At 43.8% G+C, this 27,012-nt stretch overlaps 2 protein-coding genes across 7 annotated transcripts in view; both read left to right on the top strand.

Moving 5' to 3' along the window:
- Nucleotides 1-16,037: 16,037 nt before the first annotated feature.
- On the top strand, nt 16,038-18,153 carry Rrs1 (ribosome biogenesis regulator 1 homolog). Its single transcript, XM_021661383.2, has one exon. The coding sequence runs from the start codon at nt 16,152-16,154 to the stop codon at nt 17,247-17,249; it is 1,098 nt and encodes a 365-aa protein (XP_021517058.1). The 5' UTR covers nt 16,038-16,151; the 3' UTR covers nt 17,250-18,153.
- A 565-nt stretch (nt 18,154-18,718) lies between these two features.
- The window catches only part of Adhfe1 (alcohol dehydrogenase iron containing 1), a 28,342-nt gene continuing 20,048 nt past the window's right edge, over nt 18,719-27,012 (top strand). Inside the window, exons 1-6 of one of the 6 annotated variants that reach the window (XM_060385894.1) lie at nt 18,719-18,837; nt 22,050-22,087; nt 24,030-24,073; nt 25,216-25,269; nt 25,418-25,572; nt 25,716-25,912. In XM_060385894.1, the coding sequence (XP_060241877.1) occupies nt 18,779-18,837; nt 22,050-22,087; nt 24,030-24,073; nt 25,216-25,269; nt 25,418-25,572; nt 25,716-25,912 (547 nt within the window). In that variant the 5' untranslated portion in view covers nt 18,719-18,778. Of the gene's footprint in view, nt 18,838-22,049; nt 22,088-22,112; nt 22,232-22,440; nt 22,950-24,029; nt 24,187-25,215; nt 25,270-25,417; nt 25,573-25,715; nt 25,913-27,012 lie in introns of those variants that run through there. The other 5 variants (XM_021661389.2, XM_060385895.1, XM_060385896.1 and 2 more) reach the window with 5 other exon arrangements.

Raw genomic sequence — 27,012 nt, 5'->3', positions numbered from 1 at the left:
GTAGTGAGAATTGGGGGGGGGGGGGGGGGTTTAACATAGAAATGTTATATGAATATGTTTATGTTTTAACTCCAGGTGTGGGAGGTGGGGCTGCTTCAGATTGTCCACAGCAGCTGACTATGATTTGTCTCATGCTCTGGCAGCGGCATGATTTTGCCAGCTGAAGACAGTTTACATTTAGAATCCAGGGGATGCTACAGAGAGTATATAAATGCCAGAGCCCCAGGAGAGGCAGCAGCTGGAGCTCCCTTGCTGCTGCTCTTCCTGCTTCTCCTGCGGCTGCTGCTCCCCGTTTTTCCTCCTCCTGCTGCTGCTGCTACTCTTGTTGCTAGTGCTGTCTGCTCCTGCTGCTGTTGCTGGCTGCTGGATTGCTAGAAGCTGGTTGGAGATACCCTGACGATGTAGCCCAAACTCACCACCAAGGAAGTTGTCACTCCTGATCAGAAAAAAAAGAAAAAAGTAGTCTAATGATATTGATGCCCCTCTTTCCTCCAACCTTCTTTCTCTCCAACCTTGTGTTGGGGACTGGAGGGGATATGAGTGGTGTAGGGAGGTAGGAAAAAGAACCCAATAAAGTATCCAAAAGTCCAACTACAGCTTCTTGAGCTATTAGTTCTTTTTTTTGAAGTTCTCTTAGAATTGTACTTATTGTACAATTCTAGTACAAATCTGACCTGAGCATTTAACTTGAATGATTTTTTAAATTGTTACTTCAATCTTGCCACCTCTTAGAGATTTGCTGAAATTACCTTTTTTCAATCTTGATTTAGTTATGGTGTGTATATATTTCATTTTGATTTCCCAATTTGGTAAACATCAATTCTTAAGGTATATTTCATGATTTATGAATTTTGTTGCTATCCATTGTAATGGGTCCCCTTTCAATACCTAATTTTATTAACTATGTCTTCTATCTTTGTGCTGCTTAATTTGGCAAATAGTTTGTCAATTTTATTTATGTTTTCAAAGAACTAATTATTCATTTCATTGACGCTTTGTAGTTTTTGTTTGTATTTCCTTAATTTCTGCCCTGATCTTAATTATCTTTTTCTATCTACTACTTAGGAATTTTGTTTGTTGTTTTCTCCAAGGTCCTCTGTGCATCATCAACATGCTTTTCTTACTCACTCAGAACTGTTGATATAGGAAATTGCATCTATGAGCTTTTCTCTTAGGACTGCCTTCAATATAGCCCATGAGTTTTAATATGTAAAATTTAATTTTTATTGAACTATAGAAAATTTCCCTTTATTTATTTAGTAGCCTATTAATCATTCAAATATGTATTATTTAATGTCTATGACTTTCTGAACTTCCTGTATTTTTGTGCTGTTAAAATCTTGCTTTAACAGTAATAAAAACTGCATGATACTGGCAGAGAGACAAAATGGTGTATCAATGGAATCGAATAGAACACCCAGAAATAAACCCACACACTTATGGATACCTGATTTTTGACAAAGATGTCAAAACCATACAATGGAAAAAAGATAGCATCTTCAACAAATGGTGCTGGTCTAATTGGATGTCTATATGTAGAAAAAATGCAAATAGATCCATACTTATCACCCTGCACAAAACTAAAATCCATGTGGATCAAAGACCTCAAATAAAAACAGACACACTAAACCTGTTAGAAGAAAAAGTGGGAAAGAACCTAGAACTCATTGGCACAAAAGACAAACTTCCTGAACAGAACACCAACAGCACAGGATCTAAGAGCAACAATCAATAAATGGGACCTCATGAAACTGCTTTGCTTTTGTAAAACAAAGAACACTGTCATCGGAACAAAACGACAGCCTACAGATTAGGAAAGGATCTTCACCAACCCTATATCTAACAGAGGGCTTAAATCCAGAATATATAAAGAACTCAAAAAGTTAAACAGCAACAAATCAAGTAATCCAATTAAAAAATGGGTACAAAGCTAAAGAGAGAATTCTCAATAGAGGAATATGGAATGGCAGAGAAACACTTAAAGAGATGTTCAGCGTCATTAGTCATCAGGAAAATGCAACCCTGAGATTTCACCTTACACCCATCAGAATGGCAAAGATCAAAAACTCAAGTGACAACACATGCTGGAGAGGATGTGGAGAAAGGGGAACCCTCCTCCACTGCTGGTGGGAAAGTAAACTTGTACAACCACTTTGGAAATCAATCTGGCACTTTCTCAGACAATTAAGAATAATGCTACCTCAAGATCCAGCTATACCACTCCCAGGCATATATCCATAAGATGCTCAAGTATACAACAAGGACATTTGCTCAACTATGTTCATAGCAGATTTATTTGTAATAGCCAGAAACTGGAAACAACCCAGATGTCCCTAAGTTGAGGAATGGATACAGAAATTGTGATACATTTATACAATGGAATACTACTCAGCAATTAAAAATAAGGAAATCATGAAATTTGCAGGCAAATGGTAGGATCTAGAAAAGATCATCCTGAGTGAAATATCCCAGAAGCAGAAAGACACACATATCCACTATCTGATATCTAATATCCACATATAATATAGGATAATCATACTAAAAATCTGTACACCTAAGGAAGCTAAGCAAGAAGGGGGATCCTGGGTAAGATGCTCAGTCTTCATTCAGAAAGACAAACGGGACGGACATCAGAAGAGGGAGAAAACAGGAAAGAGGACAGGAGCCCAACACAGAAGGCCTCTGAAAAACTCTACTCAGCAGGGTATCAAACATATGCTGAAACTCATAGACAAACTTTGGGCAGAGTGCAGGGAATCTTATGAAAGTAGGGGGAGATAAAAAGACCTGGAGGGGACAGGAGCTCCACAGGGAGACTGACAGAACCAAAAAATCAGGGCACAGGGGTCTTTTCTGAGACTGATACTCCAAACAAGGACCATGCATGGAGATAACCTAGAACCCCTGCACAGAAGTAGCCCATGGCAGCTCAGTGTCTAAAATGGTTCCCCAGTAATGGGAACACGAACCATCTCTGACATGAACTCATGGGCTAGCTCTTTGATCACCTCCCCCTGAGAGGGGATGCAGCCTTACCAGGCCACCGAAGAAGACAATGAAGCCACTCCTGATGAGCCCTGATAGACTAGAGTCAGATAGAAGGGGAGGAGGACCAATCCTATCATTGGACTGGGGGGGGAGGGGCATAGGAGAAGAAGAGGGAGGGTGGGATTGAGAAGGGATGGGGCAGGGGCTACATCTGGGATAAAAAGTGAATAAACTGTAATAAAAAAGAATAATTTTTTAAAAACATAAAGAAATATTAAAAAGAGGGGGGGAATCTTGCTTTAATTCATGGTAGCCGAATAGATTAGAAGATTTGCTTCCATTTTTCATTATGTTTTCTAAAGATTTATTTTGTTTTTATTGTGTAAGTTTGGGTTTCTGCGTGTGTATGTGTCCACATGTGTGCAGGTGCCAATGGAAGCCAAAAAAGGGCATCGAGTTCCCTGAAGCTGAACATACAGATGACTGTTGGTTACCTACACGGGTGTTGAGAACCGAACTTGGATTCTCTGGAAGAGCAGCAAACACTCTTAACTCCAGAGCCATCTCTCCAATCCCAGTGTTCTCATTCTTATTGAGATATAGCCTATTATGTGAACATGTTTTGAGAAAGAAAGATTCATGTGCTGCAGAAAATGTACATTCCTTAACATTTAGTTGGATGACTCTTATACGGCTGCTGGACCCTTTCGGTTAGTGACACCATTTAATTCTAGTGTTTTTTTTCTGATTATTTTCTGAGTAACCTATTGAAGTCACCCAATATTACTATGTTAATTACTATGTTATTTTATACAGCTTTCTAAATTTGGTGTGCCATTTTAGGTATATCTGTGTTCGGAATATTAATATTCTCTGGAGAGGTGGATCCACTAACCAAGAAAGAATTATCTTTATCTCTTCTGACTAGTTTTGGATTAAGGCCTAATTTGTCAGGTATCAGAATAGCTATGCCTGCTTATCCTTTTTTTACTGGAATGCCTTTTTCCCATTTTTTTTAAACCAATGCTAATATCTTTCTTTGATGACAGTGTGTTTTTTAGACACAAAAAAAAATTTATATTTATATATATATATATATATATATATATATATATATATATATATCCTGTATTCTAATACAATATGGTTTTTTTTCTGGAAAATTAAGATCATTACTCTGCAGATGTTTATTTTTCAGTGTTTTCTATCTCTTGCAACAGTATTATTTTCCCCCTGTGGCATCTTGCGTGCACTTATCCTCTTCAGATAAAGCATTCTTTCCAGCACTCCTTTTTTAAAGTGACAGCAATCCATGCTTTAAAGATTAGTAAGAACAAGCACCGACAGTTCCTGAGTAAATATAGCAGCAGAACATTTAACCTGTTTTGCACATAAGACATCTTACACCATACAAAATTGATCAAAATGATTGTTTACTTTATTCTGTTCTAAAATACAACTATTAATTGCGGATAATGATACAATTTCAGTAGTAAGAAAACACACAGTTTATAAGAAAGAATCTTGTATCTGCTGCCATGATTGACTTTCCAGATCACATATCAGTAGTAAAATAAGTCATGGTGCAAGATTAAACCAAGTTACCTGTGCATAAAAGGGGAAGCCTGGATTCTAGCCAACTTTTCATACATACCTCAAAAAAACAACAAAAACAAAAAAGATATTTTTCTCAAAAAACAAAAGAGAAAGAAAGAACACAACTTTTTAAAAATACAATAGGATATAAACTTAATATGTGATGCAAAATGAGATGTAATTTGCAAAGCCTTTGACTTGATGGTCATATATTCACAAGGTGTCTTCAGACATAAGACAAATGTGTGATTTGAAAGATAGTTAGAATTTTTCCATCACAGGCTCAGTCATGATATTAGAAATAAATTTTCTGTGTAGTGATCGTGTTTTAAAAGTTTTCATGCCATGTGGTTTCTGGCCGTAACCCGAAGGAAGCTGGGAGCTCAGCATTTGTAGACCCAGTGTTTATTGACTTAGACCTCTTGAATATTACTGAGAACAGAGTGAGTCAACATTTTAATGCTTGTGTTTTCACAGAACAAAGTACACAGATAAGTTAGACCCCGTACAATTTCAATTGCTGTGTGTGTTTGAATGCTGATAGACATTAAAGGTTTTGGTTAATTCATGAGAAAGCAAGAGGTCCAAACTTGTTCATCTTTTCTGTGTGGCATAACAGTCAGCACAAAATGATATAACATCAAACATGCCTTTCAACATAAGAGTGGGATTTTAGCATGGAGAAAATTACTGATTTTTATGAAAAAAAAATCCTATGGAGAAGCATTTTAGTTATAGAGTTTAGAGTAATTTCAGAAGTATGTGGTTTTGCAGCTACAAATGTTTTTTTTTTTTTTTTCAAAAAGTCCTTTATAAAATTGTAAAACTTATAAATGGAAATATAAATCTGGCAAAACTCTTCTAAATGAAGTACTACAAACAAACTAAACACATCTGTCACACATAAATGTGTAACTTGACCCACTTGTTTTCAAATACAACTATTTAACATCAGAAAAAAAGTTGCTGGGCAGTGGTGGCATTCACTTTTAACCCCAACACTGGGGAGGCAGAGGCAGGCGGACAGGTCTCTTGAGTCTGAGGCAGCATGGAGGACTGTGCTATCTTTACTCCCAAAACATACACAGAAGCCCTTAATCTCATTAAGCCAGCTAAAAATAAAATAAATAATAATAATAATAGGTCTGATGACAATAAGGCTAATGACACCCTCTGGTTTGAAGGCGTCTTTTGTGGTATGCAGCCAAGAGGAGCCTCCTATGCTCACTGATTGTGACCCAGGGATTAATTCCCCAAGCTGTGGGACCTCAGATCATTTTTAAATGGTCCTGTCTTCTCCAGTGTCAGTTAGGCATTTAAATGGTTTTCCCCCGATTGTTATATTGAGTTTGGGGTATAAGCCTTCCAAAATGTTAATGACCCATAAGATTTTGTGGGTTTCCCCTCCTATTGTCAGGGCTGAGTTTTGCCCTTTTTAGAATTTAAAGGCTCAAGGGGCTTACCATCTTTATTGTATGTAGAACAATGATCTTTTTCCAATGGAATCCCTTTATGGCACTGGGGACAGATGGTTTTAGCAGGGACAGCTTCCAAGCCCTTAGATGGGCCTGAGTTAGGGCATTTGCCTCCCAGTGCCCCTCCTTTCCACAATGCAAACATTTTCCTTTTAAGGGCCACTGTGAAGGCCTGGGCGAGGGACCATTGCATTATGGGAAGCCATCCCAATGTCTTTCGTGGCAACTATCCATTTATCATAATGTTCATTTTTCAAACCCTGACATGCCAGCCAGTATTCTGAGTCATACCTTCCCAAATTATGCTTTTAAGGAGGATTTCTTTAGCCATAGGATCAAAGATTCTAGGCTCATTTTTGTTCTAAGAACAAAGTCAGAGAGAGGTCCCTGGGGTTTTGGCCAGAGTTCCCTTGGCTGAAAAGCTCATCAAAGTCCCAAGGGATATTTTGTTGAATTTAGTTTTGATTTTTTTTTTTTTCTGATCTGTTAGAAGCATTCATCCCTATATAAAGCCTCCCATTGAAGGAAAAGGAGGCTAGGCAAGGAAGACCAAGAGATGTCACACCTGTCCTATGGAGTATTAAGAACAACACAAAGGCTTGGGTGAATGGATTTGGTCCAAAGGGCATGCATACTATCCTCTCATACCAACTGTAACAGTTCTCTGAATTTATTGGCCTGGTAGGGATACCACTTTAGGGGCAGAGACTGAGTGGGTTGAACATTACAGGGAAAGCCAAGGTGTTATTTCCATTGTGGCCAAGTGTGGGTCTCCTCTTCCTCCGGGGGTCTTTGGCGACTGGCCCATGAAGGCAAGGGGAGCAGAAGCGTCAAGCAGGGTTCAGGCAACCCTTGAGTATGACAGAATGACTTCAAGGAACAGCATCACTGAGACAGCTGAACTTTATTCAAGGGCAGTGAGCAGACAGTACCCTGGGCATCACCTAATAGGTGCTCATGATGTGCTTTATTTTCATTTGGCAGCACAGTCCTCTCATATGGATGGGAACACAATATCTAATTATTCCTATAGGGGGAGAGTGTCAAAGGCCATACTCCAGATAAGGTCAGGCAACTATGCCAGAGCCATCTTCCAAATAAATTCAAGCAAATTAGTTCAAGCAGAGAATAGAAGGCCTTGCTGGGAGAAGGGAGTTCTCCATTGTGTGGCAAACTCAGAAAACTATCCAGACATGGTAGACTGTGACCTTGAACAGCAGGGTCCTCCAACAGGCAAGTTTGCAGGTATTAATCACAAAAAACTGTTGGGTGGTAGTTTGTGGGGGTGCAGGACGTGTGGAGCTTTCAAGAGTTTTATGAATGCCCTTAGAGGAAGAAGCAGGAAGGACATAAGGTGACAGGGTGGGGGTTAGGAGTCATTGTCTGTCTAATGTGGTCGATGGCTTGTTCAAGGCCAGGGAGGCCTGCTATAGGGCAGTCTTCAGGGTTCTCCTCATCAGTAGATGCTGGGAGTAAGGGGTTTGGAATCATCCTTAATTTATTTCTGGGAGGAACCCATGCATTGCCAGATGGCCTCAATAATGAAGAAGGGGGAAGGGGTCCCTTCTTGGACTTCCCATCTTTGTGTGGGGGAAGCCACCAGGTCCAGATTTCAGCATCATAGAGGTCACTAGAGATCATAGAAGGGGATAGTTGAAGAACTTCCTCTCAGAAGGAAATTGCTTCTTTCTGGAAGAGTTTAACCCCTGCAGCTTGAGGAAGGCCTAAAAGCTTCTAATTTGGGACTCCTGATGACAAGTAGAATTTCCCATGACAGAAAATGATGGAAGCTCTCAGTCAGAGGGGAAACATTCCCAGAACTGCAGGAGTTTCAGAGGGTCCCACAGAGACCAGATGCCCAATGCCCTAACTCCTAATGCTTTAAGTGGTCATTGTGTTACCCGGTTCCTTCAGAGACAGCCCAAGGGGCTAGTCAGCTCAAACCTGAAGTCTAAGGACCTTCAGTCAATGCTAGGAGTAGCCAAAAGGCGTCATTTCCCCCTTCAACATAGCTAGTCCCTCATGATGGCTTAAATCGACGGTAAAGGGGGAAGGAAGAACCAGTTGTTCTTCAAGTCAGGATAGCAGGACAAAATGCCAGTGTCCCTTAGTGTCCCTTAGTATTTACCCTCTTCCGATCCCTGTTCAGGCGCTAGATGTGAATCCCCTGACCCCAATCTGCCATTGCACACCAGCACGCCAGCAGTCTCAGGGTTTGGAGGAGCTGGGGAGCAAGGTCTCAAGCGGCAGTGCATACGGTGGGTATGAATGACCCAGCAGACTGTTTCGGAGGACAGCACATCTATTGAAGTGACAGAACTGGCTTATATAGCTCAAGTCAAGGGGGAGGGGAGGAAAAAGGCCAAGCAAGGGAGTAAGTGTTGCAGTGGGGGAGGGAAATTCCAATCTTACAGTCATATTAGCAGACTGCCAGTCACATGATTACCCAGAAGCCAGTTCTCTGGAGGGAACAGCTTAACTGACTTCATCATGACATGGCTTTTGTCTCTATAGAGTTGAGTAGATCCAAGCCTGACTGGGGTAGGAAGTGGTCCCACTCCTGCTATGCTCTCTGAGAAATGACATAAAAGCTCAGCTCTGTCCTGTGAGCTGCTGACCATGCTCTAGCCTGCTTCTTTCCTTGAATGTGAATCTTGTTCTAATTTCATGTCCCTGCTTTTGCTACCACCCAGCCATCTATGTCCAATTTCTTACTCCAGAACACAAAAGCCTGGGACAAAAAATTGGGAATCTCTCGAGGAACCCAATGAGCCTGGGTATCAGTATTTAGAGACTTTAAAAGAAGAGAATTATAATTCAAGAATTCTGTGTCTGATCAAAATAGCATTTACATGGATATTAAGGATCCCTATCACTGGTACACCCCTCCCCTAGATTTTCCACTATTCTGTAGCTGTAGCCAGTGACAAATCTGAGCTTATGGCTCAGGCCACAAAAAAAAAAAAAAATCAAAGATAATTTTAAGATTAAAAATAAAATTACTGGGGCTGGAGAGCTCATGCGGCGGTTAAGAGTACTTGCTGTTCTTCCAAAGGACCCGAGTTCAATTCCCAGCATCCACCTGGCAGTTTCTAACTGTAACTGCAGTTCCAGAGGATCTGGCACTCTCACAGTCTTGTAGGTAGAAAACCAATACAAATAAAAATTTAAAAAATAATAAATAATAAATGTTAAAGAATATTTATGTATACGTGTGTGTCTGTGTGAGGGTGCGATACATCTGTGCAGGCACCTTCGATGGCCAGAAGAAGCAAAGAAAGGATGTTGGATCCCATGGAACTGGAGTTACAGAAAGTTGTGAACCATCCAACATGAATGCTTAAGACAGAACGTGAGACCTCTGTGAGAGCAGAACACACTCTTAACCACCAACCCATCTCTCCAGCCTCCAGAGAAGTTTCTAAACATAAATTAATTATAAGTTTTTACCATCCAAACATTCCCCATCCCACTCCCCAGAAATAATTTGAGACAGAAACACTTCAGTCAGAAGAAAATGTAATCTAAGTACTCATGGACAAGATGAAATATGTAAGAAATAATGGAGATCTACGACTCTAGTAAAACACTTGTAAGTAAGTTCATAGTGATATTATTTTATAGAATTAAAAGAAGAAAAAAGAAGCTCATTTCTCAAGAACAGGAATGAAAACAATGTTCAAGAAGCAAGAACTGTTACTATCTAATTAACCAAATGGTTTAAGTTCATTATCTATAAGGTAATAATGTCAAATTTGGATCACTTTACTTTGTTTTATTTTTGAAACAAATTCTTACATGTGACCCAGCCTGACCTTGAACTCACATTTGCCTCAGCCTCGAAAACTGGGATTATTGATTGTATCACCAGTTCAGCCTTAATTTGTAATTGTTTTAAAAGTTAAAAGTAAAATACTAGCTAGTAAAAAGCTTGATGCAGGGATGACCATTCTGTAGAGAATATTAAGGTATTAACCTCAGACTTCACTAGATTAAATAAAAACAAAAGAGAACTTGTAAAAGGTGTCTAATTTCAAACAATTAGAAGAATAATTCTCATTCAAAATAATGAAGAAATGGGAACCAAGCCGGATGTGGTGGCACACACTTGTAGTCCCAGCACTCAGGAAGACAGTGGCAGGCGGATCTCTGTGATTTCAAGGCCAGCCTGGTCTACAAAGCAAGTCCAGGGCAGCCAAAGCTATACATAAAAACCCTGTCTCACAAAACCAAAAAAGAAAAAGGAAAAAAAGAAAAAAGAAAAATGTTAAAGACAGTTAAATTCAGACACATCTTAAACTATCCACATAAAGACAGAGACTGTAAATAGGCTTTTCAAAACCTAGCCACTAGGTTTTGAAGTGCTACCTAGCAGCCCATTTATCTATGGAGCCTGCAAAGTCCTCTGTGGGTAGTCCTGAAGACACCGAAGACCTTTGCAAGAGTAAATGGTTAGAAAGACATAAATACTCTTTTTCTTTCTGTAAATTGATAAATAGAAGTTCTTGTAGGGAGTTTTACTTCTGCAGACTGTCTTAGTTAGGGTTTCTATTGCTATAAAGAGACACTGTGACCACAGCAACTCTTTATAAGGGAGCGAAATTAATTGAGCCTGGCTTATAGGTTCAGTGATTGCTTAAGAACATCAGGAAACACAAATATTTGCATTATGAGTTACAACAATAGCAAAATTAGTTATAACGTAGCAACAAAAACAATTTTATATTGGAGTCACCACAACATGTGGAAATATATAAAAGGATCACAGCATTAGGAAAGTTGAGGATCACTGCTTTAGTGCTGCTGAGATAATTTACACCTTGTTTAAAGTAAAAGTGCTGACAGCAAATGCGGTGATAAAAATTATCTCTAGTGCTGACTTGAAGGCAGGGAAAACTTTCCTTCTAATGAACATTTCCTTTAGCTGATGGTGTGTTCATTGTCGGACACTGATATCACTAGAAAGCTTTTAGTTGTCAGAAATTAACTGCAAACGTTAGGCAGTGCTCTCAGTTTTGACAAGGATGTCTTCAGATGAATGGCTCCCATTGGCGCTATGATTGATGTTCAGAGCAAAATGTTACAATAATAAACTAACGTGAGTTGAGACAAAATCTAGCTACCATAAGCAGACACAAAGACACAGAAACTTTAGTTTAAAAGGAGATTAATTCCAGGAAAATTCAGAAAAGTGCAAAAAGCAAAGTCTAAATGCAGGAAGCATGAACATAGTAGCAGAGAAGACATAGCTCTAAATACATACAAACAGGCATACACATGTACGTATGTATACACACATATTCAAAGTCTGAAAACTGGTGAAACTAAATTGAATATATAAAGTTTTATTTAGAAATAAGAACAGTTGAAAGAAAATTTATTTAAAAAGCATTAATTAGTTAATAGGATGGAAAATGATGCCCTAATGATGAGTAGTCTCCACTGAACCAAAAAATCTTTGAGGTAAAATAATAATGTAGAAAGTATTATGGTAAAACTGATTTAAGGAAAAGGCAAAATAACAAGGATGGGGAGGTGGCTCAGTCAATAGGTGTGTACTGTTGAAGACTGTGAACCTGAGCTCAGTCCCCAACAACACATGGTAACGTGAGCCTGTAATCCAAGCACTGGGGAGAGAGAGACAGGATTATCTTTGGGCCTTGTTGACCAGACATCCTAACTTAATGGATGAGCCCCAACTCTCAGTGAAAGATCCTGTTTCAAAAACAGGATGGCTACTCAGGAACAACACTTACTGCTGGCCTCTGGCCTCTACACATAAGGAGAGAGGGAGACAGAGACAGAGAGAAGACAGAGACTTGAGACAGCAGAAATGAGGCAGAGAAAGGGCACACAATACAGCCGAGAACTGTCGAGGGCAGAAGCAGGACTTGAAAGAGGTCTGTGACATCAGAGACTAGACTCATCCTCACTCTCCCCCCTTACAGTGGACAGCTCCTTACTCTTTTCCTGTCTGGATGTACTTACTTTGATTTCCTTACTGGACCATAAAGTCCTTGAAAAGGACAGCTGTATTTTACTCACTCGATAGACATTTATGGCATATTAGTCAGGAGATGCTTTTGGTGCTATTCTAGAATGTTCTGGGCACTGCAGCCACTGCGGCGATGATGACAAAGTCCCCATTCTTTAGGTTTACTTTAGGAAAATGAGAGAGGGCAAATCAAATAGGCCAGCACACAAACATGATAAAACAGTTCACACGGTGGAGGCCTGTGGCTTGTCTAGATGCTGAGCTAGCACGGGAGCCAATTTTCAAATCAGAGCCATGAGCCAGGATTTTATACAGCAGTGGGCTGAAGAAATGATTTCTGTTTTTTAACATCTGTGTGTTTGTGCACACATGTGGTAGTCAGAGAACAACTTTTAGAACTCAGTCCTCTCCTCCTTCTGTGCAGGTTTCAGGAATCAAACTCAGGTCAGCAGGTTTGATTGCCAGCACTTCAGCAGCTGAGCCACCATCCCCCCCAGACCCGTAATTTCAAGAATATAGGCGAAGAAGTAGCTCATTTTTAAAATGTCTGAGCTACCCACGGAAGTTCTTCAGACCCTTCCTTCCTCTCCATATCAGACATGCACCTTATCTCAGAAAAAAAAGATGAACTTTCTAAGAGTCAGAGGTCAGGTCCTCTCATATAGAAAAGTCCATTCATGACCCAGGAGGAAGACATCCAGAAGAGTGCTGAATAATAATAATAATAATAATAACATTGGTAAACCTAAGGAATACATTGTAACAAGAGGAAAAGATTAGAGAGATGAGTTGTAAACCTACCTAATTAAACCCTTCATTTTCCAAATGAATAAGCTAGAGCCTAAGACTTAGACTGTGCTCCCAGTGAAATCCCAAAGAAACCAGAGGCACCCCCAAATTCAACTTGCCCATCCCTAAACTCTTACATCCTAGATAATGAAGCAAGGGCAGTCAAGTCTGGGAAATGCCTGGGATAGTATATATAAATCCCAGGCCATTGCATCCTCCACGGCACCAGACGCTCCCGGGGCGAAGAGGCTGCGGTTTCCAAGATGCAGTGACACCTACTTGCCACAAGGAGGCTCTCTCCCTTGCTATCTCCCTTCGGCAAGAAATAACCGCCTAAGAAAGAAAAGTGTACCCTACAACAATTTTAGTTTCTATTGTTTTTACTTTTCATGGAATTTTACAAACCAATGGGTTAATCTATAGAAACAAACCATTGTTAGCAGGAGCCTACCAAGGCTTTTGAACTGATTATTACAGGAAAAATCAAAGATGAATTCGCCATCATCAGAGCAAGTTACTAGACTAGAATGATTATGACATACCTGGGGCTGTTGTCTCTATTGTATTCCCAATGGCATGGGAATACAAAGGCAACCTATCAACACTTGGTTTGGCGGAAGAAAAAGACGAGAAGTGGATGGTGGAAGGAGTGGCAACTTTGAGGGAAAAAAAAATGTGTCTTGAATTTGGAGTAAAATACACTGTCCTAGCACCAAGAGGACAGCATTTAAGCCAATACAGTGGGTCCTGCCTGTAATTCCAGAATCTGGGAACCAGAGGCAGGAGGATCAATTCCAAGACCATCCTTAGCCATACAGCAAATTTAAGGCACATTAAATAATAATAATTTGGATGATTTCCTATGCAACTAAGGCTGGCCTTGAACACATGATCCTCCTGCCTCCCTATACCTCCAGAGTGCTGGGATTATAGGCATTTGCCATAGTACCCAGTTATTCAGCCTTTTTGTCACAAGTGCTTAATTATGCCAGAGGACTTTAACCAAGATGCTATAGAGGGCGGCAAGGTACTGATAAAAGCCAACGCCAGAATGATTTTTGAATGCTGCTCTAATCACACAAATCACACAGATATCTAAGGATTGCATAGCACATTATAAATCTTATGGGGAATACAACCTGGCCACAGGTGCGGGCTCAGACACTTTGCCTCCAGCTTCGGGTGTCTTCTAGGCCCCAGAACTTCGCAGTTCCAGCCGAACCTCAGACACGTCTTCTGATGACTTGACGGGCTTCAGAGCTTCTCTGCTCAGCCAGGCCTCAGACATGGAGGAAGCTGCAGTTGCTCAGGAGCCGCCTTCCAGGGCTGGTCTGATAAGGTGGTCCTTTCAGGGCCGGTTTGTTAAGGTGGTCTGGGCTTTTCAAGCAGCCGTTGGGGAATTGGCTGGTTAGTGACCGTCTCTCGGCTTACTCACCAAAGACTCTGGCCTGCCGCACCTGTATAGGCTCAGGCTGCATTTTTATACATTTTTGGGGGCATGGCTTGGCTTACCGTTCTTTCACACGCACGCACACACGTCAGCTGCCTTAAGAGCATTAGTTAGTTACTATCACTATGAATATCTTCTTATCTATCTTTGACAGCTCTGCTGTCTTACAAGCTCTCAGTTGTCTTAGGGGCATTGCCCAGCCACTGTCACCAAAAATGCCTCTTAACTTTGCACCTGACAGCTCTGCTGTCTTACAGGCTCATTACACTTTTTAAGATGTCTATTTAAGAGGGAAAAGGGAAAGGCAGTGAAGGAGTAAGACAGCAATGAGACGTGTGAACACACCATACAGAAGACTATGACTTTGTACGCTAACTTAAAACTTAGTTTTAGGAATAAAGCTGGGTATGGTGTTGCATGCCTATAATGCCAGTGCTTGGGAGAGACAGGAGGATCAAGAATTCATGGGCTCATCAGCTACACAGGGAGTTTGAGCTGCTCAGCCTCAACTTTGTGTTCAAAGTTTGTCTGTTTAGATATACTTTAGCACCCGAGAGGCAAAGGCAGGCGTATCCCTGTGAGTTCGCGGTCAGCCTGCAGTCTGGTCTACAAAGTAAGTCCACGACAGCCAGGGCTCTTATACGTAGAAACCCTGTCTCAAAACAAAAAAAAAAAAAAAACAAGACAAAACAAAACAGAACAACAACAAAAAAGATATACTTTAGACAACCAGGACTTTTAAAAAATCAGTAAGATAAAAGTCTACTAATGTGATTCAAAAACAATGACATTATACTGAGTATGTGACCATTCTAACACCAGGGTCAAAATGCCTACTGCAAACACATTTCCTTAGTTGTCTAACCTTAGTAAGTCAATTCACCTCCTAAGGGTGCCTTTTCATTAGTGGAAACAATAGATTTATTGAATCCTTCCTTTCTACCAGTTACTAATTAAGGTTTCATACTTATCAAATGAAAAGGACTGAAGTAAAACACAGTAGATCAAAATAATAGTAAACTGAGACAGGTATAATACTGCCTTAGCTCCCCAGGCCACCATGACTGTTGAATAAAAACTGCTACTTGGTTTTCACTGAATCTTAGTCCTCCTTAAAGCATATTAACACATTTACCTTTAAAAGTCCTAGATACGGAGTACTGTTAGAGTCTCCATCTTACACGACTTTTCAGGCCTAAATAAATATCCCAGGATCAAACAGTGACACAGCCAGAATTGGAGCCCAGGCCATGCAACCACCCAGCAAAGCCGAACTGCCAGTCCTGCTCAGTGGCAAAACAATCTCCTTTAAGTGTATCCATGGGATCCACCTCTGCTCACGCGTACGGCACAGGGAACGGGCTGTGACTCAGGAAATAATTTGTCTCGTCCCAGGAAGAGCTGATTAGCTAAACACCTCTGTAACAGATTCACCTGTAGATTGTGCTACGCACACACTATCCGGAAGCTACAGCGCCTGCGACGCCAGGCGTTCGAACAGCCCGCTTGCTGCCGCGACCGCCCCGTGCCCAGCAGCATTCTGGGAAACGTAGTCCCAACCAGGCCCTGAGCTTGTCGGTGTTCAACCGCCCAACTCTCAGCGCCTGTCGGACCGACCTCCGGCTGCGAGCTCAGTCCCGCCTCTAAAACCTCCAGCTCTCCAATGCCGCCCTCTGCCGGCCTTTTTCCTAGCCGCCCTGTTGTACACCGGTTCCGGGTACCCCGGAAGTGAACTCTTCTCTTCCGGATCACGAGTCCGGACGTCCGCACGTGGTTTGCCGGTTACTCGGGTGCTGCCGCGGTGGAGCTGTGTTCTGCTGCTGCCCCGGAGTGAGCGAACCGAGCCGGAGCGGGAGCCATGGAGAGCCAGAGCGTGGAGGAGCTGCTGGCCAAGGCGGAACAGGAGGAGGCGGAGAAGCTGCAGCGCATCACGGTGCACAAGGAGCTGGAGCTGGAGTTCGACCTGGGCAACCTGCTGGCTTTAGACCGCAACCCCCCGACGGTGCTGCGCCAGGCCGGGCCCTCGCCGGAGGCCGAACTGCGAGCCCTGGCGCGAGACAACACGCAGCTGCTCATCAACCAGCTGTGGCAGCTGCCGACCGAGCGCGTGGAGGAGGCGGTGGTAGCGCGCTTGCCGGAACCCGCCACGCGCCTACCCCGCGAGAAGCCACTGCCCCGGCCCCGGCCGCTCACCCGCTGGCAGCAGTTCGCCCGCCTTAAGGGCATCCGTCCCAAGAAGAAGACCAACCTGGTGTGGGACGAGGTGAGCGGCCAGTGGCGGCGCCGTTGGGGCTACAAGCGCGCCCGGGACGACACCAAGGAATGGCTGATCGAGGTGCCTGGGAGCGCCGACCCCATGGAAGACCAGTTCGCCAAGCGGATTCAGGCCAAGAAGGAACGTGTGGCCAAGAACGAGCTGAACCGGCTGCGGAACCTAGCCCGCGCGCACAAGATGCAGATGCCCAGCTCAGGTGGCCTGCACCCGACGGGACACCAGAGTAAGGAGGAGCTGGGCCGCGCCATGCAAGTGGCCAAGGTGTCCACCGCTTCGGTGGGTCGCTTCCAGGAGCGCCTCCCCAAGGAGAAGGCACCCCGGGGCTCCGGCAAGAAAAGGAAGTTTCAGCCCCTCTTTGGAGACTTCGCAGCCGAGAAAAAGAACCAGTTGGAGCTACTTCGAATCATGAACAGCAAGAAACCTCAGATGGACGTGACGAGGGCCACCAACAAGCAGATGAGGGAGGAGGACCAAGAGGAGGCTGCCAAGAGGAGGAAAATGAGCCAGAAAGGCAAGAGAAAGGGAGGCCGGCAAGGACCTTCGGGCAAGAGAAAAGGTGGCCCGCCAGGCCAGGGAGAGAAAAGGAAAGGAGGCTTGGCTGGCAAGAAGCATTCCAGGCCACCTGCTTTAGGTGGCAAGAAGAAAGGAGTGCCACGCCAAGGGGGGAAGAGGCGGAAGTAGTGTTCTCCCCACTGGACCTGCAAAGCCAGGACTGTCTGTACTAAGGGTTAAGTTGTGCACACTCAAGCGGGTTCAGGAGGTGGCTGCTTCCCTCTCTGAGCTTGCCATTGAAGGGGTCGGGTTTGCCACCCTTCAAGTGTCAGTGCTGGACTACGAATTAATACTTTTCCCAAGTGAGTCTTTTGAGAACATGAGAATTACAGAAATGATATGATCAGAACCAGGAATAAGTGAACAGCCTGCTTTTTTATTTAATCTTGACTTTGGATACTGGGTAAGGGTTGATCAGATTTCTGAGTTACAATAGATTGCTTTCAACATTTTTGCCTTATTTTTGTAACAAAGCTTGTATATTTATCAAAGCAGGGAGAATGGGGAGAACTCTGCCTGTGGTTTACAAGTATTTAAAGGAACTCTTACTGTCGGTAGAAGTTGTAGGTGAAGCCATTGATCTGGCTACCAATATAGAGTGTGCTTGAAAAAACACAAAGTGGTTACAGGAGCCACTTGTACTGAGGAAACTCAAAAGTTCTTTTGGCACTAATTAAAAGTATAGTGCGACTGATGTTGGTACAGTAGGCCAAATGAACACATTGCTTTAAATGGAAAATTGGAACCACAGTAAATAATGCTATTTAACCTTGTTACTGCAGAAAATACTTGGCATTTTGTCTACAGCCAGTGGCCTTTGTTTGGCTCACTTGGGTTTTAGGTTTTAGCCAGTGCTGGCCTGGAGTTCACTGTGGAGCCAAGGCTGACCTGGAACTGTGGCTCTGTCTCTAGAGTGCTGAGATTAGAAATGAGCAGCCGCATTCAGCAAGAGATTTCATGTTTATTGCTGTCCTGGATGTTTTCCCCATCACTAATGTCTTCTTTTGATCTTAATAAACTTAACTTTCTATAACTGTCTCCTGAAAATTATTAATAGAAAATCCAAAATTGAGGGAGGAGCCCTCTCTGTAAAGCAAGCTGATATGCCAGTTGATAGCAGTGGGGAATTGGGCTGGAGGTTACCGTTTTAGTGTTTTGTTTTTAGAAAATGCAAGGCAAGCTCAACTCATTTCATAATTAATAAAAATGCTGGATTTGGGTAAAGTTCTAATTAAGTTTGTTGGACTGGGGCTTGACAGATGAGGCACTGCTGAACCCTACTAGTTTACAGTTGTAAGTATCCGTGAGGCTAAAGGCATCTCAAGTACTTCATCAAAACCAAAGCTGTTTGCCAAGGAGTTAACTTTCAAAGATTTGGTTTGGGGTTTTTGGTTGGTCGGGTTTAGCCCTTTTGTGTTTTTTTTTTTTCCTGAGACACACAACAGGCATTAAAGTGTACACATGACCCTATGGAGTTCTTGCCATTGAGGCTCTTTCTGAGTTGGCAGCTGGTTCTGACAACAGCTGAAAAATGGGCTAAGGTTGGGTCAGGTGACCTTACGGGAGTGAGTTGGAGGCAGATAGTTTCCTTCTGGAGTCCAGCCGCTAGGATTGGCTGGCAGTGGGGGCGGAGCAGCCAGAGGACAAGAAGGACTGCCATGGCCGCAGCTGCACGCACACGGGTCGCACACTTGCTGAGGCATCTGCAAAGCACAGCGTGAGTACAGGCTGCACCAGTGATGCCGCAGAATTTGGCAACCTCTGAACGCACCCCGCAGGCAATCAGAATCCAGATACTTGTAGAATTCAGGAAAGTGGATGCCACAGGATTTGCAGGGCCTGACACCATGGTGGGACAGGAAGGTGCAGTGTGGCATGGCTACCATTAAGGAAATACTCTGAGAGAAGCCGCCTGGTCCCAAAGTGTGATGGGGAGTGTGGAGCTTGGCACTGTTGCTAAGACAATAAACATTGAAGCTGCACTGTCCACTGTAGAACTGCTCTTTTCTGAGAATACAACAGTGGAAGGCTGAGGAGCACAGGCTACTTAGAGACCCAATAAGGGGATAGGCACAATTTGCAGATCTCAGCAGATGGGTTGTAGAAGGGAAAAGACCACACAGAGTTATCCTCCCTGGCCTGATTCCTTCCAGAAAGGCTGAGTGAATGTCCAGAGTCAGCATGGGAAATGGAAGCTTGAGCTGACATGAGGTAGGGAAAGGAGAGAGACTGGACAGGAATTCTGGCAGAGGGGAATTCTGGCAGAGAGGGCAAGTCGTAGAGTCGGGGCCTGCCCTTCTGGAGGCAGTAAGGACTGATACATGACTAGGAAAACAGTTAATGCACAAATACCAGGTAACATACAGTGCACGTGAACTATGGGTAGCAGGAAATAATCTTTATTACAACTCTGACATGCTGAGTATTTTCCTCTAGCATAAGAAAAATGTGAAAAATAATTTGTTCAATGTCACAATAGCTAAGCAGTGGAACAGCCATGGGCTGAACTTCGGCTTTGCAGTCCTTGTTCCCTGGCCTGTAATGAAATGGTAAGTTGTGTTCTGTCAACAACAGAAAGCTACTAAGGCCACATGTTTTGCCCTGAAGCATCTCCGGATGCAGTGTGGTAAAAGAAGAGTTCCATGGCCAGGGAAACCTGGGGAGCTACTTCTCACTGAGTTGTCTGTGTTAGTGTGTAAAGTAGTGCGTAAAGTGCTTTGAGACTCCTTCAAAGCACTGTATTCCTAGGAACCTGTGTCATCCGGAACATGATTGGAACAGCTGCTTGGGGAGGCAATAGGAGTGAGTGCAGTTACGTTAGCACACCAGTGCCAGTAGGAAGTGGAGGGAAGAATAGAAGGAGTGGATTCACTTATTTTACGTGTGTGGCCGCCTTGCCCGCCTGTACGTATGTCTGTGCATCCCTCGTGCGCCTGGAGAGGGCAGAAGTGGACGTTGATTTCCCGGAACTGAGGTTGCAGAGGGTTGTGGGTCACCTTGTGGGTTCTGGGAACCAAACCCAAGTCCTCTGAAAACAGCCACCTTCAGCGCGGAGCCATCATCTCTCCAGCCCTGGAAGCAGTTTCAGTAAGGAAGGGACACAGAAAGGGTTCCTCCCTGGGGCCTCGGAAGACTACCCAAAAACTGACAAGAACACACCTAGAAGGAAAGGGAAGGCAAGGAAAGTGGATTCCAAGGAAGGGAAAGTCTAGGGCTAAGTTCCTGAGAAGGCAGGGAGGGAGGTGGTGAAGTGAGGAGAAAGGAGAGACTTAAGTTTTGAGGAGCCGAAACCCAGAGTTGGAGCAAGATGAAGCAAGTGATTAGGGCTGGGTCTACACTTTATTTGCCATGGAAGTGAGATCATTGGGGAAATGCCCCTGACCACACTGGGGAACAGAGCTAACAAAGATGCAGCCCAGAAGCCAGTTTGGAAACTAGTAAACATCTGAATGAGAAATGATGGTGGAAGCAGATTGTGGCAAGACTGAGAGTCAAGTGGAGACATCTGGGTGTATGTGAGACTGTAAAGGTTAAGGGAGAAAGAAACATGGCGGAAGATAAGCCAGGAGCAAACCCAGTGACTAAGGCGTGGACAGAGTGGGAAAGGAGCAAGAAAAGGAAGACACAATCCAGGGCAGCAGGGAATTTTGGAACCTAAAGAAACTGTTACCTGCCCACAGGCCGCTGGTCCATTTAACCTATACCTTATGTCAGATTCCTGGAGGACAATGGATTTGGGAGGGGTCACTGGAGATTCCCTTCCCAGTGCAGCCACACTGAATAAATTTCTCCCTGCTTTTGACTTTTTTGACTCCTCAATTTGCCTCTTGAATGAGTGAGCCTAGCTATTAAGACTGCCAGAGCTCAGGCTCCGACCCTAAGAGCTTCTTAACAAAATAAATATCCAGCCTGATTTCAGGGGCCAACAAGTGTGCTGGACCTAAGGAAACAGCCCGCCATTATAGGCCAATGGGAGAACCAAAGGATGAGCAAGCCTGGGGGTTTCAGACATGAATCTCTTAATAGGATAGGAAGGATAGTGAGGAGGGAGCTGAGGAAATTCAACACAGAGAGGGCCAGGCAGGAACCTCAGCTAAGGGCTGGAAGTGTGTTAATAAGCCTTGGAACTTAAAATAACACGAATGGGTGGAAAGAGGCAGGCATGTCCCCGCCATATTTCGGATGTCTTTCTTCTCTTGCCTTGCTTAGAAGTTTGATGCAGGGCAGGGTCTAGAAAGAGAAAATCTAGCTGAGCCTGGGCCTGGCCTGCTTTCCTGTCCCCTGGAGGAAGTAGCAGGCCAGTAGATGGCAGCCTTGCTCTATGTCTTGACCTCGGAAAGCCCTGGGATCCCGGAGCCACAGAGTAAACCACCGTTTTCCTCCCTTCACCTTCTTCCCCCCCCCCCCCGCCCCCCGCCTGAATGTTTTAATTCCAGATTTGAATTTTGGCGGGGTGGGGAGGAGGCTGTGCAGTCAAGTGTTTGCCTACACACTGCTAAGGCAAGGTCCTCTGAGCCATAAAGAGAAACAATTCATGAGCAGGAGAAACTGAAGCTGTAAGCAGGGACTCTCCGAGAAGTCACCGATGTGGGAGGGAAGTTTCCAGAAAGGAGAATGTAGAAAGTGCACAGGTGAAGGGCTTCGGGGGGGGGGGGAAATGTGCTAGATGTGCGCGCGTGCTGTAGGGACAGGACCAGCTCACAGAGCCTGAGGCTGCGGCCCAGGAGAGAGTGGTGGGACCTGAGAGGCCAGTGGTCTGAGTTCCTGGAGGCTCAAGCGCAGAGTCAGTTCGCAGATAAAGCATACCTTGAAGATGTGGGAGAACTGCATAGAATGCTCCCAGGGTGGAGAGCTGTGTAAAGTCACATTAAGCCTTCTTCCTTTTGGTTTTTGTTTCTGTTTATATTTTCCTTTTTCCCTTTTCCCTAGATGCCAGTGCCCAACTCACTCTCATACTTACTCCCAAGGTAATGCGTTTCGAGTTTTTACATCAACTTCAGTTTTGCTTTCCACCGCTGACATTTGGGTAAAGTGTGGAAAAGGGAAATCAAGGCATGTGTGAGGCTGTCTCTCACTGCGAAGCTGGTAGCACATAGCTCCCACTGTGCCAGGTTAGTTGAGTGCATGATATTTAAAGCTGTTTGTGCATTCAATTTTAAATACAATATTTTCCAAAACTGAAAACACACTTATGATACTTTAAGAATGTTTAGGTTCTTCAAAAACATGATTTTATGTCAAAAGACAACTCTAAAAGGGGATTTCTAGAAGGAAAACTTCTCCCCATATCCATTTTTTAAATAATCTAATTCTTAATAATTAAAAATAATAACAAAGTCTTCAGCTCCCATCATCTTAATCCTTGCCGGACTCCGTGGCCCATAAAGTTCACTGTAGCTTCAGCAAGTCCTCACGTTGTCACATGATTGACACAGAAACCGATTATCTTCTTGGAAGGAGGTAAGCTGTTAACGGAGAGGCAGGAAAGGAGAGGCCAGCCAAGGCATGCTCCTGAGCAGAAAGCACAGCAGGCCTGATGAGGAGTCAAGCGAGGTCAGACATACCAAGGCCCTTCCTACAGAGCAGACGGGGTCTCTAACCACCAGCCACGAGGGGGAGCCAGCCTCTAGGGCTCTTGGGAAATCAGGCACCATTTTGTTTTGACCCATTTTCTCCAATCTTTTTTGGCTTTTTCTCTATTTGGCGAATGGCTTAGAGAAAGAAACTCCAACAAACTGTTTGAACTAAGCTTCAGTAGTAGAAGCAGCAGCAATAGTAGCAGCAAGAATGTCTATAAAGCCATAGAGGAATCAGAGAAATGTCATTTGGGTAAGATGCCTTTGCCCTCAGGGAACAATGTTGTGCTGTGTTGTTGTCTAGCTCTGGCCTCTTTTTCTTTAACAGCAAAAAATGGGTGGTACAAATTGTCATGTTGACTTTCCTTTACCTTGTGGCTGGCCAGAACTGGTTATAGATAAGGAGGATAGAAAGAAAGAGGGCGGGGTGAGGGGGGAGTGTGGAGAGATGGCTGGTGGTTAGAGCACTGGCTCTTCTTCCAAAGGACGCGAATTGAATTTCCACATGGCAGCTCAAAACTGTCTGTAATTCTAGTTTCAGGGGATCCAACACCTTCACACATACATACATTCAGGCAGAGCACCGAAAGAAAGAAAGAAAGAAAGAAAGAAAGAAAGAAAGAAAGAAAGAAAGAAAGAAAGGTAAAAGGAAGAAAGGAAGGAAGAAAAGGAAAGGAAAGGAAAGGAAAGGAAAGGAAAGGAAAGGAAAGGAAAGGAAAGGAAAGGAAAGGGAAAGAAGGGAAAGAAGGGAAAGAAGGGAAAGAAGGGAAAGAAGGGAAAGAAGGGAAAGAAGGGAAAGAAGGGAAAGAAGGGAAAGAAGGGAAAGAAGGGAAAGAAGGGAAAGAAGGGAAAGAGAAAGGGAAAGGGAAAGGGAAAGGGAAAGGGAAAGGAAAGGAAATGGCCCAGGGAGATGGCTCAGCAGAGAAGGACAATTAACCATGCAAGCCTGCTGACCTGAGTTGGGCCAGAACTTTCATGAAGGTGGAGCAATTCCACAGTTGTTCTCTGACCTCTATATGCATGTTGTGGCATACAGAGCCAACATGCACACATAGCAATAATAACCTTTTTAAATATAAAATTCATTGATGGCCTCTTAATTGCCCCATGTAAGAACCAGCTTTACAGAAGGGGGGAAAAATATTTTTTAGTACTTTTTGGTAGATATTGACCTATCATTGTTGTATAACCATAAAAATGCCCCAAAAAAGTGTACTTTTTGGTAAGATTTCAAAGAAGATGTTTATGTCCACTGCTGGGTTTTATTATCGAAAAACAATCAGTTGGGCTTGTTTTTTGACGCATGCTCTGATGCTCCTTTCTGTGCTTCTAGCTCCTGGAACCTCACCTTTGGGGAAAACAGATTACGCCTTTGAGGTAGATTTCATCAATTCAATCTGTCTTTTATGGATGACCTGCAGTGTTTGCTGAAGCGTTAGTGTCTCGTTTGAAATTTGTCAGCTGATACTCCACAGTCTCATTTTGACCAGGTGCTGTGCTTCAGTGTGCATTGTGAGGCTAGGGGAATATAGTCAGAAAACAGGGATAATGTTTAAAACGCCGTCTTTTATATCACTATTAAAATATGACAAACTCCCAGTTCTACCTCGAGACTCTGAAAATTTGCCTCAGACTTTATTTAACAAAGGAAGTCAAGGTAACCTTTTGAAGGGAGAGTAGAGAAGCAATAAATTCTGGTGCAATTTGCCATACTAATTACATAATTACTTATAACTGTTTGTTTAACTCCTTGGCCCTCCTCCGGTTAGGAATCATAAATTAGGTCACCAGGGGCCATCTGACAGCCCAAGCCCCATCTTATGGCCGACACTTGAAAATACAATCCTCGTGGTTGCTAGATCATTTGAGAATGATAGAGATCCAGGTGATGCCTCTGAACTGCTTAAGTCTTCATTTCAAAGAATTACTAATTTTTTTTAAAGAAAGAAACAAAGTCTGAACAAACCGTGATTGTTTCGTTCTTTAACTGAAAAGTGGCCTATGTGCATTCGTGTGAAAGCTCTGCCTTTGTATGTAAACACCAGAAGAACGTGCATCTGTGTTTTAGGTTTTTGAGGTACCAGAGTCCAGCGCAAGGCCTTCAGCAGGGCACCCCTCAATGGGGTTGGTGGTCGGGAGGTTAGATGGACGTGTGTAGCTGCACAAAAGATTGGGTGTGTATATATTCACACAAGGGTTGGGTAAACGAAGGGGCAAAACTACAGGAGAGACATATAAAATTGTAAAGTAAGAAAGTTGAGAGTTAGTTTTGATATGTGGGTTATTTGAAACTGAAGGAACAGGTGAGAATTTATTGTGTACTTGAGGAATGACAAAGGCAACATTTCACTGTGATTGGCGCCAAGGTTTGCTTAAAGAAGAGGGGAGGCCAGAAGGTGAGGGACCTAGAAGGCCATGCTAAAGAACGTGTTATTTATTCTCTAAACACGGAGGAGTCAGCTCAGGGCTTTAGAAATACACTGTCCGACTCTAAGACACAATGCTTTCCTTTTTTTCAGATGGCTGTTTCAAATCTTAGATACGGAGCAGGGGTTACAAAGGAAGTGGGCATGGCAAGTATTTAAGATGTCTGCAGCCTCTAGTCGGCTTGGGAGTGTTAACAGACCGATTAGGAAGTCCTTTGTTCCTAAAGATCACGTTTAGCTTCCCCAGAGGTGTTACTGTACCCATGCCTAACTTATGAGTCGGTTTGTATTATAGGATCTACAGAACATGGGAGCTAAGAATGTTTGCCTGATGACAGACAAAAACCTCTCCCAGCTCCCTCCTGTGCAAATAGTTATGGATTCCCTATCAAAGAACGGCATCAGCTTTCAGGTTTATGATGACGTGAGGGTGGAGCCTACAGATGGAAGGTAATGCTGGGTGCTGGTTACGTAAGCAGAAGCCCATGAAAATGGCTACCGTTGAAAATTTGTCCCGGGCCTTCTTCGACAGCACGTCCGTGCACTTCTTTTTAAAATATAGCATAACGCTCTTTTGCTTTCTGTTCTCTAAGTTTCATGGATGCGATTGAATTTGCCAAAAAGGGAGGCTTTGACGCCTATGTGGCCGTGGGCGGGGGCTCCACCATGGACACCTGCAAAGCTGCCAATCTGTACGCGTCCAGCCCTCACTCGGAGTTCCTTGATTATGTCAACGCCCCCATTGGGAAGGGGAAGCCGGTGACTGTGCCTCTTAAACCTCTGATCGCAGGTAAAGACTCTGTTCGTTCGCGTTATTTCACAACTGCCCCCCCCCCAAAAAAAAAGCCTTAGGTGCCATGCCAGCTTTTAATTTCAAAGTCTGCATTTCCAGAACCTCTGATTTGTCCATTTCAAATCATTGCCTATTTAGAGGACAACATAGACAGCAGTTACTTCATTTGAAAATTCTGACCTTCATCCATTGCAGATAGACAGTTTGGGTCAGCAGGAGGAAGCTTGGAGTTTCAGGCGTGGTGTCGCTGTGTCGGGGAGGGAAGGGCTCTCACTGACATTTGGTATCTGTTGGCAGCCTTGTCTCCAGACCTGTCTGCTTTGTCCCATTCCCCAGCCACTGTGGAGGTTCAGGAGAACATTTGCTGTGTTCTCCCAGTGACTCAACCCTTTCTTCCATATAACGGCTCTCAGCTCACCTGGAGTTTTGTATCTTCCCTGGGACATGTGGCCAGCATGGGCATGTTATTTTGGATGACGTCTGCTCCGTGGCTGCCCAGCGCACAAATCTATGTCAGAATAGCTTGGATGTTCCACAGGGGGACTTGGGATTTTCTACTCTTTTCCTCCCTCTCATTTCTACAGCTATTAGCACACTCTGTGTTGTTAAAATACACTGCCTGGGAGGAGGAAAACATTCTGTTTAAGTTTTGTCCCTGCACTCTCTCCCTTTTTCTGCCCCTGCTGTAAACGGACGTGGTGGGGACCTGGGGGAGCCGGTGGGACATGAACTGCTCTGACATGAATGGGGTATCATCAGGGAGCAGCATGACTGGAGTCTGGCAAATGGAACCCGCTGGTGAAACCATGTCGGTATCACACAGAGAGGTGATTAGTAAAGCTGAGAAACTTGACAGAAGTACAAAACCGCAGGGCCCAGCAGAAGCAGCTCCTTCCTATGCCTGCTGCCAAGGCAGAATAAAGATGTCTTTTAGAGGCAGGACGTGCAAGCGTTCCTGCCGGAGATGCTGAGCAACGTGATCTCTGGCTCTAGAGAGCAGAGCTTCCCAGAGCTCATCGCTGTTAATATGGCACAGACTTCCTGGAAGATTAACGTAGACGTGTTAAAACTGATACAGACAGCCGGGCGTGGTGGTG

The sequence above is a fragment of the Meriones unguiculatus genome, chromosome 6, assembly GCF_030254825.1.
Source record: "Meriones unguiculatus strain TT.TT164.6M chromosome 6, Bangor_MerUng_6.1, whole genome shotgun sequence".
NCBI lineage: Eukaryota > Metazoa > Chordata > Mammalia > Rodentia > Muridae > Meriones > Meriones unguiculatus.
Note: the sequence above shows the minus strand (reverse complement) of the source record. Positions and strands in the feature narration are given on the sequence as shown.

Excerpts from the sequence above, each read along its gene's own strand:
- Rrs1 (XM_021661383.2), top strand. The coding sequence starts at position 16,152 with ATGGAGAGCCAGAGCGTGGAGGAGCTGCTGGCCAAGGCGGAACAGGAG.